The 16,308-nt window shown below is 40.4% G+C and overlaps 1 protein-coding gene across 1 annotated transcript; it reads right to left on the bottom strand.

The window, feature by feature from the left end:
• Positions 1–2,386: 2,386 nt before the first annotated feature.
• On the bottom strand, positions 2,387–15,993 carry LOC137934932 (F-box/kelch-repeat protein OR23-like). The gene is made up of 2 exons (XM_068779525.1): positions 14,952–15,993; positions 2,387–2,917 (listed from the first exon to the last, which is right to left on the bottom strand). Exons 1-2 carry the CDS (start codon positions 15,869–15,871, stop codon positions 2,632–2,634), a joined length of 1,206 nt encoding a protein of 401 aa, XP_068635626.1. The 5' UTR covers positions 15,872–15,993; the 3' UTR covers positions 2,387–2,631.
• Positions 15,994–16,308: the final 315 nt, after the last annotated feature.

Here is a 16,308-nt window from a genome sequence, read left to right as displayed (position 1 = left end):
TGAATAATTCTTTATGATTTTGAAACTAGATTTAAGTATCTTTCCAAAGGTATTTAATTTTTTATATGAAACAAATGGTAAGAGAGTATAAAATTCAACGGAAAACAGGAATTGGAAAAGAAGACTAAAGAGCAAAAAGAGAAATTCTTTTTTTTTTCTTTTTATTCTTTTTCTTCTTCCTCCCTTTCTTCTCCATTTTCATCTCCTTTTACATGTCAGATCTTTGCCAGCTTTGGTACCATGTTGCTTTCTATGTCAACACATAAACACAAAAGATCTCAAGGGAAGTAGAGAAGAGAGGAACTCTATCTCTTGGGAGAGAGGAGAGAATAAACCAAGGGAGAGAAAGAAGAGAAAAAGAGAGAGAGGTATGAGAACAAATTTGAGCCAAGAGGGAGATGTTTGAATGTTCTACTTCATGTCTTGAGGTTGTATTTGTACTTGTGTGAAGGTGTTTATAGTGACTACAATGACCTTAGGGCTACATGCTTCAAAAGGAAAGGACATAAGAGGATATACACCAGCTTGCATAATTACAATTATATGTCATCTTTATGGAAATTCTCTTTATTTACTAGTCATGTTACCCCTACGCACATGGGTGTCTTTTAACAAGAAAAAGGTGAAAAAGGCTACCTAGTCCAGAGTGTGAGACGTCATAAGGGTGGTCAACGTGGATGTTGATAAGGAAGCATGGTGGGTCCTATGTGGCCCAATCTGGGGTATGGCGTTGGGTTGGGCCAACCTAGTATTGGATAGATTTAAGGGCCTAACTTTTCACATTCCATCAACTTTGGAGCTTTTGGCTTGGTGTACTGCTTAAGTACCTAATAATAACTAGACCTAACATCTTTTTCCTATTAGTGTCATCGATTAGAGTATGCACAAACCAAAACTCTTTCATTAGCAAGCTTTGAAAAGAATCCTTTGCTACTTGAAAAAGTCGCCAAGACAAGGGTGAGTGCATAAATCTCATGGCCATGTTAATGTTGAAGGCTATGCTAAAATGGATGGGGCAGGATCCCCTAATGACAAAAAGTCTACTTTTGATTGTTGCACAATGGTTGATGGCAATCTTGTTACTTAGAGGAGTAAAAAACAAAGTATTGCTACTTGCTCCAAATGCTAGGCCTAAATATCATATTATTGCCCATGCTTGAGTGAAATTCTCTAGTTGAAGATTTTGAATTTGGTTAATTTTTTATCCATCTAAAAGGAGATTAATTTCTTGTCCTACTTCAAACAATCAACAACAATACAAATCAAATCATTAGCAAAAAAAAAAGACAAACCTATAGGACTAGGAGACATCATTTGTGATATCAAATCCAGTAATCAAGTTTAGGGACAACATTGCACATTCTTGATTTCTAGTAGTTTTTACGTTATTGTACTTAAGGTCACACCTTTTTGTGGATCAACCAACTTTGTACTCTGATAATTGAGTAAAACATAATTTAATTGGTGAAGGTATTATTCAAGTTTCACACTTCATGCTAATTTGAAAGTGAAAGGGGAACACGATCAATTATTAAATCATAATCTTGTAGATATCTTCATGAACAAACCTGAAAGTAATATGCCATCATGCCAAATAGGGTAATAAGGTAGATTCTAGGCGTTTAATCCATTGTAGAGTGCTTAGTGGTAGGAAGAGAAGATGAGCACGAGAGGGGAGAAGGAAGAGAAAAGATGCAACTGAATGAAGGTAGAAGAGATGTAAAAGAAAGAAGAGGTGAGAGGAATCGTGTGTAGAGGAGCTCTCTTTTAGGGTTCGAGTTAGGGTGTTGTGCTCTTCTAACATTCAAATATATAATATGAAGTTTCTATGATATTACAAGAATAGCGCTTGGTCACTTAAAAAGAAAATAAACAAACATAAAACTTAAGAGCCTTATTACATCATAGTCTTTTAACACTCCCCTTCAAGCTAGTGGTGAAAAAAAATCAAACACCCCAACCTTGGAGCATAAGTGCTTAAGTGGACCCATTGCAATTGCTTGAAGGAGAATATCTACAAACTGATTCTTCATACTAACAATTCCAACCTTAAATTTTTCATGAATAAAGTAATAATCAACATGTTTTGCTCTTTTATGAAATACTAGATTTGTAGCAATATGGATTGTTGTTTGATTATCACAATAAAGTTGCATGTGGGTCTCTACTAGAACCTTGCATTATAATCTTTTAAGAAGTGATAGGGTGATACAAGTGAGAAAATCCCAGGTGCTGTGAAATTAGTGACACAAAAAAACACACCTGAGTGCCCGGTTAGTTCAAGCAGAAACGATGATATGCTCTGTTCAGCAAAAGACTAACAAAAGTGATCAAGAAAATGTTCTACTTCGTCTTCTTCAGACAAAACGTGCAAACCGATAAAAAGACTAAATATAAACGTAAATAGATATTAAGACTATATACCCATACTCTGTTTCAACTTACAAATTGTGCACTTCGAAATTACACGTTTACATTGGGAACCCAACTCCAAAGCGATATGACCTGTACAGGGAAAGAGTGGATCCAAGTCTCTGATTGGTATAAACAACATAATAACGAAGACACAGCTTAAAAAACAACTCCATGAACAAAATGACGAATGCAATCGCATAAGAAATCCAAAGCATCTCAAAGACGAACAGTACACATGACAGCGGTCCTGAAGTCTAGTGAATGCTTAAATGGTGACTTGGTCATAAAGAATGTCCACTTTTTCTTCCTATGGTTGTAAACTTGAATAAAGAGAGTCAGTCTCCGCTTAACCCTTCTGTTTTTTGCTGAGTCAATGTTCAGGGGCACCACAAACATCACATAAAGCTCTTCAAATAGTGCTACAAAACCACAAGAACAGTCCGGAGGACTACTTCTTGGCAGTGTTGACTCCTTCCACCATCGGTTCATTGAAACATCAAACCTGCACTGACAAAAAATTAGTCAACTGATGTAGTACATGGCACAATTGAGGAAGAAATAACCGAAGAATATGAAGAAAGAAAATGTCATTCAGAATTAAATTGTATAAAGGAAAAGAAAAGATTAAAACTGAAAAAATTCCACCTAGCATTTCCATTTTTGGAAAATTTTATTCAATTTCGGCATTTTCATATTTACTAAAAGATCAGCAACTATACCATTATCAGCTGCCTAGTTTGTTAACAATCCTAGTTAGGAGTTTCCATTGGGAAAGTCTCTAGCAGAAAGTTGTTAGTAGTTAATGTTCATTAAAAAAGTATAAAAATAATACAGCTACCAGTAGCAGTTTCTATCTTAATTAGTAGTCAGGATTCTTTCCTTAGCAAGCTTTTAAATAACAAGTCAAAGTTCAATAATAATTAGAAATGTTTGTCCTAGTGTAGTTTTGATGTGATGACATATCATTAGCACTTTGTATTTTAATTAGTTGTTGAATTCTTTCCTAAGCAGCAAGATTTTAATATAACAAGTCACAATTCAATAATAATTAGAAAGTTTAGTTCCGATCAGTTCTATTGCAGTGCTACGACTTAGTTTGGCAAATCAAAAATTGGTTAAGTGACTATAAATAAGGGAATTTTGCGTAACTTGGGACCAGTTCAGAGAGTTGAAACAATTGTTTCCTTCAGTTACTATGGTAACTTTGTTTGTCTTTTTCTTGCTAAGAAGAATTTCTTAGCGCTTGTTCTTTTATGATAGCTACAACTAACTACTAAACTCCACTTGCAATTTTAAGCTCCTCTTTGTTTTTTTGTTTTTTTTTTTTTTGAGAGAAATGGTAATTTTATTCAAAGGAGAAAGAATACAAACCAAATTAAAGGAAGAGGGAGGCTCCAACTTTAGCAAGAAAATCAGCTAAGGAATTAGCTGACCTCAGTGCATGAATCCTAAAATAATCAAAATGGGAAATGATATAAAAAATTTGGTTGAGGACGTTCCAGTGTCTCCACGGAGATAGAAGAGCACCAAGTAATAACCACTTGAGAGTCTCCCTCAACAATGAGAGGCCTGGTAAGGTGATCTTTGAAGATGGAGAACCCTTGAAGTAAGACAAATAGTTTGGCCTCCACGGAATCAGGAAAACCCATCGGACCAGAAAAGTTGCCGAGTGATTGGCCATCAGCATTGTGTATGATGCTCCCATAGCCAGCAATTCCGAGGCACCCACAGGCACTCCCATCAAAATTCAGTTTGAGGATACCCGGAGGAGGAGTCCAAGTAAGATTGACGCCCGCGAGTGCGGGAAGGGGGGGGGGGGGGGGTTCGTGGTTGGACATATTGGTGATTTCCTTCCAATTGAGGTGCAGAAAGGAGCTGACCGTGCTGAATTCCTTCCTGGTTGATAGCCATGTTGCAATGTATCTAATGATGCTGCTGGATACATTATCAACAATACTAGATTTGAAGTTGAAACGCCAGTTGTTCGTTTCCTTCCATAGAGCCTAGGGGATGTGACCAGCACAAGAAGAGAGGATAAGCTTGCAAAGGGTAAGCAAAGGAGCGCTGATGAGGATTCTGCGGGTGTCAAGGAGGTTGTTGGGCAGACAAAGTTGAATTCCAATTAGATGGAGAATGTTAGTCTAGACTGACCAAGCGAAATGACAGTGTAAGAAAAGGTGGAAGGTCGTTTTCTCAGTGGAGTTGCAGAAGGAGCATATTGCCTCTCTAGTGAAGGTTGACAGCGGTGAGGATCTTGTCCTGGGCAGCACACCAGAGAAAGAATCTTATCTTGAGCAGACCGGACATCTTCCAAATGAGGACTAATACATGTGCGTGGAGGACCAGCCATTGATGAGATTATATGCAGGAGATCATTGTGAAGAAACCTTTCTCCTCGTGGCGCCAAATTTTTTTGTCTTTCAGGTGAGGCCGGATTTGTACTTGCCAGAGATCCATAGATAGATAAGAGACCAGGTTACCTTTGTTGTCATTTAGTCCACAGCGTGAGTGTTCCAGCAGTCAGGACAGGACCAGGAATCAGCAACTGAAGCAAGAGGTTGACAGCTGATCAAGTTGAGAGTCGGGTATGTGGAGCGGATTGGTCCTCAGCCACACGACCAATCAGTCCAAAACTTCAAAGTGTTGCCATTTCCAGCAAAGAAACAAACTTCATTCCCAAAAGTGTTGAGAAGGGGAAAGAAGGCTTGCCATAGGGGAGAGAGGTGAAGACGTCTTCCGCCGGTGATCCACCATGCAGAGTGCCAGTTCGGATTGTCAGCGATCATAGGACGCCAAATTGAGTTGGGTTCCGCATTAAATTTCCAAAACCATTTGAGAATGAAGGCTTAATTTGTGTCCCTGGTGAGTTGGAAGCCAAGCCCTCCCAAATGTTTTGGTTTACAGATTTCATTCCATCTAACCAGGTGGTACTTGAAACTGTCTAATGCGCCACACCATAGAAAATGTCGTTTGAGAGCATCAACCTTTTGGCACACGGCAATCGAACAATGAAGGAATAAGGGGAAGTAATTGGGGATGCCGGCGAGGTAAGAATTGAGAAGAATTAGATGCCCTGCTTTAGATAAAAGTCGTCCTCTCTAGGTGCGAGTCCTTTTTCAAGTCTTTCAATGATAGGATCCCAAAGTTGGTTGTGAGGTTGACAATCAAAGAGAGGTAAGCCCAGATATGAGGCGGGCAAGATGCTGACCTCACAACCCAGAGTTTCTGCCATTGAGTGGAGAAGGGCTAGTTTGATGTGGTAGACGATGAGCGTTGTTGTTCGCCAATTAACTTTCTGACCAGAAGTTAATTCAAAGAGATCGAGGAGGGCTTTGGTTTCATCCATAGTTCCAACACCAAAGAATATGGTGTCGTCGATGAATTGGAGGAGAGGAATGTTGAATGCCTGCTGGGAGGAAACAAATTGAAGCCAACCAGATTGCCTAGCAGAGTAAACCATTACCGAGAGGAATTCTGCCATAATGTTGAAGAGGAGGGGTGAAAGTGGATCCCCTTGTCGGAGCCCTCTTGAACTCTTGAAGTACCCACATGTCGTTCCATTCCATAGGAGAAGGATGGGGAGGTAACACAACTTCTAATCCTGAATCGCCATTTGTCACCAAAGCCCATTTGGTGGAGGAGTCATCAAGAAGGCACCAATTCACTTGATCAAAGGCCTTTCCAAATCAATCTTTGAGCGCAAAGCGAGATTGGGCAGTGGTTGAGGAGGTCATGTGTTGCCATTGCCGTATCAAGGATAGAACAACCTTTGATTAAAGCACATTGGCCAGGGTGAATAACCATTGGGAGGGCGGCATTGAGAAAATGTGAGAGGATGCGGGCAACAATTTTGTAGCTGTTGGACACCAACACCAAACTGATGGGCTGGTAGTCCATGGGGTGTCAGCCAAGGCTTTCTTGGGAATGAGTGTGATGAAGGCTGTGCCCAAGCTCTTTAAAATGATCCCCTAGTGATAGGAGTTAGCCATGGTAATGATGTCATCTTTAATAGTAGGCCAGCATCATCGATAGAAGTCACCATTGTATCCATCGGGTCCCGATGCTCGAACTATGGGCATGCCAAGTATGGCACGTTCAATTTCTTTGGTAGAAAAGGGGAGCTCCAAAGGAGCAGTTACCGTGGTGAAGATAGCAAGAAGTTGGATGTTTTGGAGTTTGGGATGATGGGGGCATTATTCTCTGTACAAGCCTATAAAAAAACTAAGAAAGTGTTAGTAAAAACCGATCGTTCCAAGATCACCTCGTTGTTTAAACACAGAGAGGTGATGCAACTGGTCCTCCTCCAAGCAGAGGCCATGGTGTGGAAGAATTTGGTGTTGCCATCTCCTTCCAAAAGCCATTTGTATCAAACTCTCTATTTCCAATGAATCCTTTCAAGGTGAGATAGAGATAGGGAGCAAGCTTGGAGGGAGAGCCGAGATTCGAATTCAGAATGAGAGAGACAAATCGTCATCTTCAATTTTGTCAAGTTCCAAGATTTTAGCTAGCAGGTCGGTATTCACAGTGTTGGCAGCAGCACGATGGTCAGAAGCCCATTTTCTTAGGTGAAATTTCAGGAGCTTGAGTTTGTGAGGGAGACAACCACTATCGCAATTGTTTGGTAAGGTATGCCATTGGTGAGAGATGAAATCATCAAAAACCTCCTCCCGCAACCAAGAATTTTCGAACTGGAAAGGTTTGGGTCCCCATTGACCAATCTTGGTGTTGAGGAGAATTGGTTTGTGCCCAAAGCAAATGCAATTGAGAACTTTACCGATTGAGTTCTGGTATAATTGAACCAATCTCCATTGGCCAGAAACCTATCAAGTTTAGAGAGAATAGGCCTGAGTTGTTGGCAATTGGACCAAGTATAGTTTTTTTCCTGGAAAAAGGTATCTCTTCCAGCTCACATCTGCCAATAAAATCGGTAAAATTGTGTGTGGATGAGGTAATTTTGGGATTGGGAGGAAGTTAGTCGTTGCAAAATCTGATGGTATTAAAATCTCCCATGAAGAGCCATGCCATCTGCCACATCTGAGGAAGGGAGGAGAGGTCCTCCCAGAAATGAGGATGTTTGCGGTAACGAGTTGGTCCATAGGTGCTTGCCAAACCCCAAAAATATTGTCAGAGGTACGGTCACAGATTTTCAAGCCAATGGAATAGGTACCAATGTAGTCATCGGATACATCAACAAAGTTGGTATTTCCACAAGGCCAGGATTCCGCTAGATTGGCCAATGGCATTTAAGGCCGTTCAGGCCACAAATAATTCTATCATTTGAGGTTTGAATCTTGGTCTCTTGGAGGAAGATGATGGATGCTTTGGATGAGGCAAGAAGATCACACACAACCGCCTTTTCCCGAGGATTACCAATTCCACGAATGTTTCAAGAGAGTATAATCATTGCTTCCTTTTGGTATTGTGGACTCCCGAGTTTGATTTTGTATTAGAGGGTCTTGCACCCATGATTTTGGCGAGTCTCACCATGTGAGCCCAGGTGTTTTCATCATATTTATGGCATTTGGACTATAATTCAACAACCAATTTCCTGGAGTTTTCACCTGGTGATGGAAAGATGTTTGGATCAATTGGATGTCGTGTTTGACCGATTTCCCGCAAAGAAGTTGGAAGGCAAGGGCTTTGCCTTTCCGTTGGTAGGTAGCCAATGAGGGGGGTGAGGTGAATGCTAGTAGGAGCTCTGAGGGTTGAAGGGAAGCTCGCTCCCGAATGATGGTTGGAGTAATGGATTCAATGTCAGATATCCGTTGACTCGATTGAGGAGGAGGGGTGGGTGATGGAGTCTGAGATGACATTCCAAAAATGGGAGTGGCGGGTGGGCTGTTTGGGGGAGCTGGGAAGGTGATGGTGTGTGGAGAAATGACTGTTATGGAAGTAGAAGGGAGGGGGACGCTTTCTAAATTTGGGCAGGTATTTTGGAAAGGGCTTAAAAGCATCTATGGTTGAGTTTGCTAGGTGTATATTTAAAGAAAGGCAGTTCAGGGGAATATTCTGAGTGGATAAGTGGTTCTGATTGGTGTAGTCAGGATGGGGACCTGTAGGGAATTGAGTTTGACTTGGCAGATTCTCAAGGATCAGTGACGTGGTTAGGCTGAATATGAAAAAGGGATGTGGACAGGCTAGGACAAGGTAGGTGGGGTTCACGGGTTGTTTTAGAGAGTGTGGTGTAAGGAGGCAAGCCGGTCAAAATGGGGTCGATAATCCCAGTGTCAGTGCTAACAATGTGAGTGGAAGCAGGTAAAGGTGCGGAGCTTTTGAATTTTGAATTTGTAGTGGTGAGGGATGGACCGTTGGTCTCCGAGTGGTGGTACTAAGCATTGAGTGAGACAGTTTCTTCTCCAGTCAGGAAACAGTCAACCCTAGTCACCGAGTTGGTCGGTAATGGTGATTCGGAAGCCATGTCTCGAGATTGGGATGTAACATCGGGGAGAGGTCCTTGAAGACGATGTTCAGCTAGAAAAAGGTGTCTCCCACTGAAATCTTGAGTAGGCTAGAGCTGTGAAGAGGTCTTCTGGGAGTGATGAATAGCCTTGAAACATTCACTCTAGACTTCAAGGATGCGATGGTCTCCAGGAGTGACAGAGTACCAAAGGTCATGGTGATTTGGGTGAAGGTTTGGATGTGCCACAGTTCTGCCGAGAGACCGCACACATTAATCCATTGGCCAAGGAGATGACCAGGCTAAGGTGATGACAAGTCAATGAGTTTGGCCAGATCAAAACAATGAGCAAGGGGAAGTTTCATGGTTGCCATCTTGTCCACTGGCGTGAGGAAATGGAAGAGTCATTCATCAAGTCTTAGAAATAAATAGGTTGTAGTATAGTTGATTTGAAGACTGTCATTGAACCAGTTAGCAATGGATAGGGGACAAGGTGAAAGTTAGTAGGTGGTACCGATAAGGGAAAGAGTCTGAAGCTTTTCCCCCTCCTCCCTTAAGGATGTAGGGAGAGTAACAGTTGGAGGACTAGAGATAATAGGAGACTGTCGGTTCAAAGTTTGTATTTCCTGTGGGAGAGAGTTGGGGATCTGTATTAGTGGGGGTGGTGGTCGTGTTGCAGTGGTGGTGGGGGGAGTGGGGGCATGAGATGGAGGGTGAGACAAGGGCGGTTGGTGGTGGTGGCGGAGATTGAGTGGGAGTGATTGTGGTGTATTTGATGATGCAATCTCAAAAGCAAGCCCATCCAAAATCGGCATTGGTCTTCTAAGGGATATAGAGTCTTTACAATGATCATTTTTGCGTCGACATTGGGTAATTTTGCATTCAAGTCTTCCATGGTATTAGAAGACAGAGATTAGAAAACAATATGTCCCTCATTAGTTCTCTTGTCCTTCTACCTGTTTGCCATTTGGAAGTGACACGGTCGAACCATTGAATGAAGATAGAGGCTACATTGTTGGGTATGGTGATAAAAGATTTCTTCTTGCCCCTCTAAGATGTTATCCGAGTAGTAGTTGTGACTCTGTGGAATGAAAGGATGAGTTGCCAATATGAAATGTCATGTGATTCGAACATCAAAGGATTGTTGCAGTGGACACATTCTTCCTTGCACCAACGCCTAATCATTTTCCTCTTGTCAATGGTGGTTGCAAAGCAGTCGAGCGCCGAATATCAAAGCTTTTAGCAGTATGATAGCAATTAATCTTTGCCGGTGTCTCCACAAGTATCCCCAATCCATGCCTTCGGTCATAAGCTTGATGAGTCAGTTGAGCATTGTCAGCAGGTCGTTCGTACTCCAGATGATGGTTTTGTTGTTGTTCCTAAGTCTGTTAGCATGCCACCGTCTAAATTCTTTCCTTAGCTCTCTCTCTCTCTCTCTCTCTCTCTCTCTCTCTCTCTCTCTCTCAAAGTTAAGGAGGATGGTGGCCAGACAACATCATATTGCAGTTTGAATATAAAAAGTTATTTCATTATAAAAAAGTTTGAATATATCAAAAGCTTCAGACTTCTCCCAGAGGTAGACCCATATACACCTATTGAAATCATCAATAAATGAAATAAAGTACCTAAAACCAAACAGACTAGTTACAGGACAAGGACCCCAAACATCTAAATAAATAACCTCAAATAGTTGACTTGTCTTATGATGTGAGGTAGGAAAGGAGCTTCAGTGACGCTTGCACAAGTGACACGACTCACACTGAGAAGTACGATTAGAAGGAATTCCGGAAAGATTTGAATCAGTTTTACAGGTGAAGAATGACCTAATTGCAAATGTCACCATAAGGGGGTAGCAGATGTGTGAAGCGTATGTAATGTATTATCTGGTAGGTGGCTCTCCAAATAATATAGCCCATCTCTCTCATGCGTGGAACCAATCGTCATCTTTGTCACAAGATCATGAAAAAGACAATGAGTTGGGTAAAAAGTCCGAGAACAATTTATAGATTTAGTTAACTGACTCACTGATAACAAATTTAAGGAAAATTTATGAACAAGTGAAGCAGACTGAGGAAACAAGAAGGATGCAAGGGTAACAGTACCAACAACCTGAACTGAGGAAAGAGACCCATCAAACTCTTTCATGTCAAAAAAAATGATGGCATACCTGACATGTGTAGCTCCAGAATTGATAACCCAAGTAAGAGAAGAAGCCACAAGAAGTGGCTAAGTAGCCATAGGAGTAGGAGAATGAACCATAGATGTCGAAGATGAACCAACTGATAACTGAGCTAGGTGTTGCATAATATGTTGTTGTTGCTGAAATAGTTATTGTACTTCATCGGCTCCCCCTGAAGGGATAGGGGCAACAACCTCTAATACTATTTCACTAGTTTCATGATTGGTAGAGTTTGCCCAGGCGAGTTTTCCAAATATAATCAAACACCTATCTTAGTAATGATTAGTTCCTCAGATTTACCATCATCTCTACCTCGACGTCTACCTGAACTATCTCTGCCTCTTCCAAAACCTGTCCAGCCTTGAGATGAGTCTACTGGGCTAGAACTAGGGCCTAATGTATTAAGTGCAATAGCATCAGTCATCTTGTCCCCTTTTTCTTCCTTGGACACTAAAGTCGTTTATGCCCTCATTATCCTATTAAATGTAGTGGGGTGATGAGGCACCTCTTCTGATGTTAAAATTTGTGCCTTAATGTTGTAAAACTCACCACCTAGACCATCAAGAAACTTCGCTACCAGTAACTAATTCTATTGTTTCTTCAATTCCTGCTCATCCGTAGTCAATGGATGATACACATTAATTTCCTGCCAGAGTCACAAATACACTATAGTATTGTGTAACTGTCTTGTTACCCCTTTTGAGACCAAAGAAATTAGTGTACAATTCACAAACTCTAGATAAGTTGTTTTTTTTAGCATATAAGTACTCTAAGGAAACCCACATAGCCTTTGCAGTTTCATAGTGCATGACTTGATTTCTTAAGGTTGAATGAATACTATTGACAATCCAAGTCATAACTTGGTTGTCTTCGCTTCCCAAACATCAATTGTTGGGATTAGAGGATCATTTCAGATGTACTTTGTCCTCCTTTTCCCCTTCAAAAACATTCTCACTAATCTAGCCCAATTAAGATAGTTCGGTCCTATCAACTTCTTCAGAGGTCATAAAAACAATATCTTTACCATCAAATCCACCCCCTCTCTGGATGGTACATAAATTTCACCCTAATCAGCCATAGAATAAGTATAGAGTCACTAAATTATTCAATTTCAATACCCAAACACCTTCACAAATTCCAATTATGTGGGCCCCACCTAAGTAAAAGTTAGGCTTAGGGCAGGAATTAGATGTGCAAGTAGGATGACCTCAAATCAATACCATACAGCAATTAGATAGAAAAACTTTCAAAAATAGACCTCAATTAGGCTGATGTCAGCATAGGGGTTAATGACGGGAAAGCACTAGTCTAGGTCTAGTTGATGCACATCACAAGATCAATCAAAAAGGACCCTTTTTAGGTCAATTAAAGCATGAACAATCCTTCAAAGGATAATAGAACAAGTAACCCTAGTGTTATGACAATAGAAAGAGAAGAAAAATCAAATTTTTACCAACCGAACCAATGAGATTTGGAAAACCTTGTTCTTGTGAAGTCGCCCTAATAAAATAAGGGGTTTTACTCCCTAAGAAGCACTCCTAGCAATGATCTGCTCTGATACCATGTAAAAGAAGTGAAACTTGGAGATGGAAAGAGAGAAAGAGAAGGAGAAGAGAAATGATAGAAGACGCTCTGAATGAGCTGTGTTGGGAATCATGCACGACCCTCATGCTATTTATTAGGTTTAGATGGACAAATTACAAAAATGCCCTTCTTTACATAAAAATCACTTATTCCCTTATAACTCCCATTCTACTCTTCCTATGAACATAAAAATTTGTATTTCATTGACTAAATCAAACATGCTGAGTAAGATAGTACAGTAATAAAAAAATTTTGACGATGTAAAATGACCAAAATGCCCTTGAGCTGATTTTCTTAGCAATTGTTGTAAATCAAGGCTGGCCTTTGTACCAATTGACATAAAAATGTCTTTTTCTATGGTGAGGCGAATAAAATATACAAGCTAAAGAATGCCATTTATGTCTCAAACGGAGCTAGCAAGCATGGCTCAAAATTTAGCAAGATTATAATGGGATTTGGTTTTACACAAAGTCATTCAAATCATTCAGCATTTGTGTGTATGAAGCGCTTTGGAGTTGCTATTTTAATGTTTATTGGATGACATGGTCATCTCGAGAAGTGACAAGACCGGAATTGAAGAAACCAAAGCTGGATTAAGGCAGCATTTTCAATTGAAAGATTTAGGAAGATTGAAATACAATAAAGAAGGTATAATGTTGTCTCGAAGGAAACACATTACTGATTTGTTGACATATACAAGGTTTTTGGGAGCAATACCTGTTAAAACTCCAATGGGTACAAGCCTTCTTGATGATGATGGGAGCCCGAAGTTGAAAGACAACCGAATACTACAGGTTAGTTGGAAAATTGTTATATGTTACTATTACTCGACCAGATATAGCACATGCAGTAGGGGTTACCAATCAGTATATGGAGGGACAAAGGAAAGTTCACTACATAGCTATGGTTAGAGTTTTAAAGTATTTACAAGGGGCTCCTTCAAAAGGATTGAGTTTTCACCCATATGGACAGCTTATGTTCTTGGTTTTTTTTTTGTTGACTATCTAGTTCTAAAAAAGACAGAAGATCTACAACTGGTTATTGCACATTCATGGGTGGAACTTAGTGACTTGGAAGAGCAAAAAATAGACTGTAGTGGCTCGTTCAAGTGTTGAAGCAAAAGGGCAATGGCCAGACTGATGGCTGATTTTGGGTTTGTTATTTAGATAACCATGGAGATTTTTTGTTGCAATAAAGTTGCAATCTTTATTACTAGCATCCCCGGTATTTCACGAAAGAACAAATCATATAGAGGTTGATTGTCATTTTTTAGAAGTAGTGCTATCTGGGAAGATTTTTACTCCATTTATGAGGTCATGCGAGCAACTAGGAGATGTCTTCACAAAGCCTTTACCTTGAAAGGAATTTTACTACTTTCTACAACAACCTAGGGTTATTAGACATATATGCTCTAGCTTGTGGGAGCGAAGCTTGGGGGATCTCAGTAACTAAGACCAGAATTAGGTCCACAATGTTGTCAGCAGCATACTTGTCTTTCTTATTATTTTTCTTTTATGGTGAGCTAAGTCATTAAAAGCATAATAGTCATAGCCCTCTTGCAACTTTTTTAAGGTCAGATTCTGTATAGAGAATTACGACAATCAATAATAGCTGCAAGTCATCTCTTCCCTCTTCTCTCCTTCAATCTTCTTCAGCCTCGTGTATAATCTCTTTTACAATGCCCTTCGTGTAGAATCCTTTCATCAAATCAATGACATCTTGTCTAAGAATCTACCAAATCAATAAGTGAGGCTCCCTAGGCTTTGGTTGTTTATGCCCTTGGGGCAGTTTTATACATTACCAAGGATTTTAAAGAAAACATAGTTTGTTCATGACAAGATGATGCTAAAGATGGTACCACCTTCAAGACCAAAGATTATGGTCATTAATTATCTCTATTAAATAGAAGAGTTTTTTTACTGCTAAGAACGATAAAGATAGTTGGTTGCTCAAAACATTTTTATCGTTACTTGCTCTCTTAGTCCTGTTAAACTGATTCTTGAATAAGGTAATTGTGAGAATATTATCTCGCAAAGTGTAGAGTGGGGGGTAAATTGAAAATCTAAATTAAAATTTTAAGTGCATAGAGTGTTCAAATAACATATGACAAATAATTAACAAGCACACACCAAAAGGAGACAATGAATTTTCAAAACTTGGTAAAGTCATCCTTTCAACTTGGTTAACTCATATTCTGTGGGGTATTCGAAAGGAAAGAAACAATAAAGGTTTAATTGTACTTTTCTCTTTTCCCTTCATTTCAGAAAAAAGGAAATAGGATGGAACAACCATCCATCACACAAAAATTACCAAAAGGAGCACCATCTGAAAGAAACAAAACAGCATAAAAAAATGCAAAAAGCTAATACCACTCACCGGAAAATGTCATCTCCATCAAGCATGAAAAAATCAGGTGGTGCCCCATTCAAACCGTCGATGGCTACCACACGCCCAAGCTTCCACCTTTCTCCCTCCTCCCACATATCCCCATATTCTCTCCAATTGGCACTTTTCAACCTCAACACTGCCCGATCCTTATAGTACTCGTCCACGGGTAAAATCCCCGAAATTGTCCTGCAATCTCCATATCCACCCATTACCCAAAACTCGTCTTCCCCAAACATAAACCCCTCGCACCCAGCTCGATATCTAGGTAATTTCTCCTCTTCAATCCACTCGTCTCTAATCACGTCGTACCTCTCCACAGCACTAATTCTCGACCCACCGGAACCGAAGAGGTTATGGCGGGACCCTCCCCCCGCAACGAGGATTGAAGAGGTGGAGGGGTCTGCTGCACAAGCGAAGCTTCCCCGAGGAGTGGACATGGGAGAGCGACGGGACCAAGTGAAAGTGGAGAGATCCAAAGCGTAGACGGAAGCCGATGCTCGAGGGCGGTCAATGGGGAACGACCGGTTGTCAAAGTAAGAGCCCCCAAGAACGAAAAGGTAAGAATCCAGAGAGACAGAAGCGAAATTGGAGAGCCCGTACCGATGTGCACTACATGGCATGGGAGGGAGGGGCGACCAGGCTACGTGAAGAGGATCGAAGAGGTACGGTTGTCCTAAGGAGGGATCTTGAGGGAAGATGCAGACTAGGTGGGACAGAGTATGAGGTGAGAGATTTCGTCGGCGTTGCGGGAGAAGGGTTGTGGAGGAGAGGAAGGAGTGCCAAGACTTGGAGATGGATTTGAGGCGAGCATGATGGGAAAAGGGAATCAGACTGAGGATTAAAGCGGCGAGATCATTCGGAAGGCCTGGTATAAGACTTTCGATTTCGGTAGAGGATGAAGACGACATGGAATAAGGCTATCAAGTGAAAGAATTGGGTATGCTTATGCCTTTCTTCCCAACAGGAAGGCGAAGATGTAATCGTCGATGACTGTACTTGCTCCAGTCAGCGAGTGGAAACTCGAAAATGATCGACGACTCGTCACAGGTTATAAACAAAGAACTAAAGAATTCGTATTAATGGTCTGTTTGTAATCCAGAGAACAAAGGAGATAAAAAAGGTATTTTTTGTTGTTTTTCTCTCAAAGTTTATAAATTTTCTTTTCCAAAATAATAGAATTTGGAGTAAAAATAAATACAAAATATAAACTTAGACAAAATTTTAAAATATTATTAGTCTTTGTTTTTTCATTTTTTCTCTTATTTTTTATGAGTATTAAAAAAGAAAATAAATTTTTTTTATTTTTTTATTTTCTTTTTTCTTTTATCTCCAATTTCTGTGTTTC

The sequence above is a fragment of the Aristolochia californica genome, unplaced genomic scaffold (genome assembly GCF_029961685.1).
Source record: "Aristolochia californica isolate CCGP_79_NKW_82.1479 unplaced genomic scaffold, dmAriCali1.0.hap1 SCAF_6, whole genome shotgun sequence".
Taxonomy (NCBI): domain Eukaryota; kingdom Viridiplantae; phylum Streptophyta; class Magnoliopsida; order Piperales; family Aristolochiaceae; genus Aristolochia; species Aristolochia californica.
The sequence above is the reverse complement of the archived record's forward strand: the minus strand, read 5'-3'. Positions and strand labels throughout refer to the sequence as shown.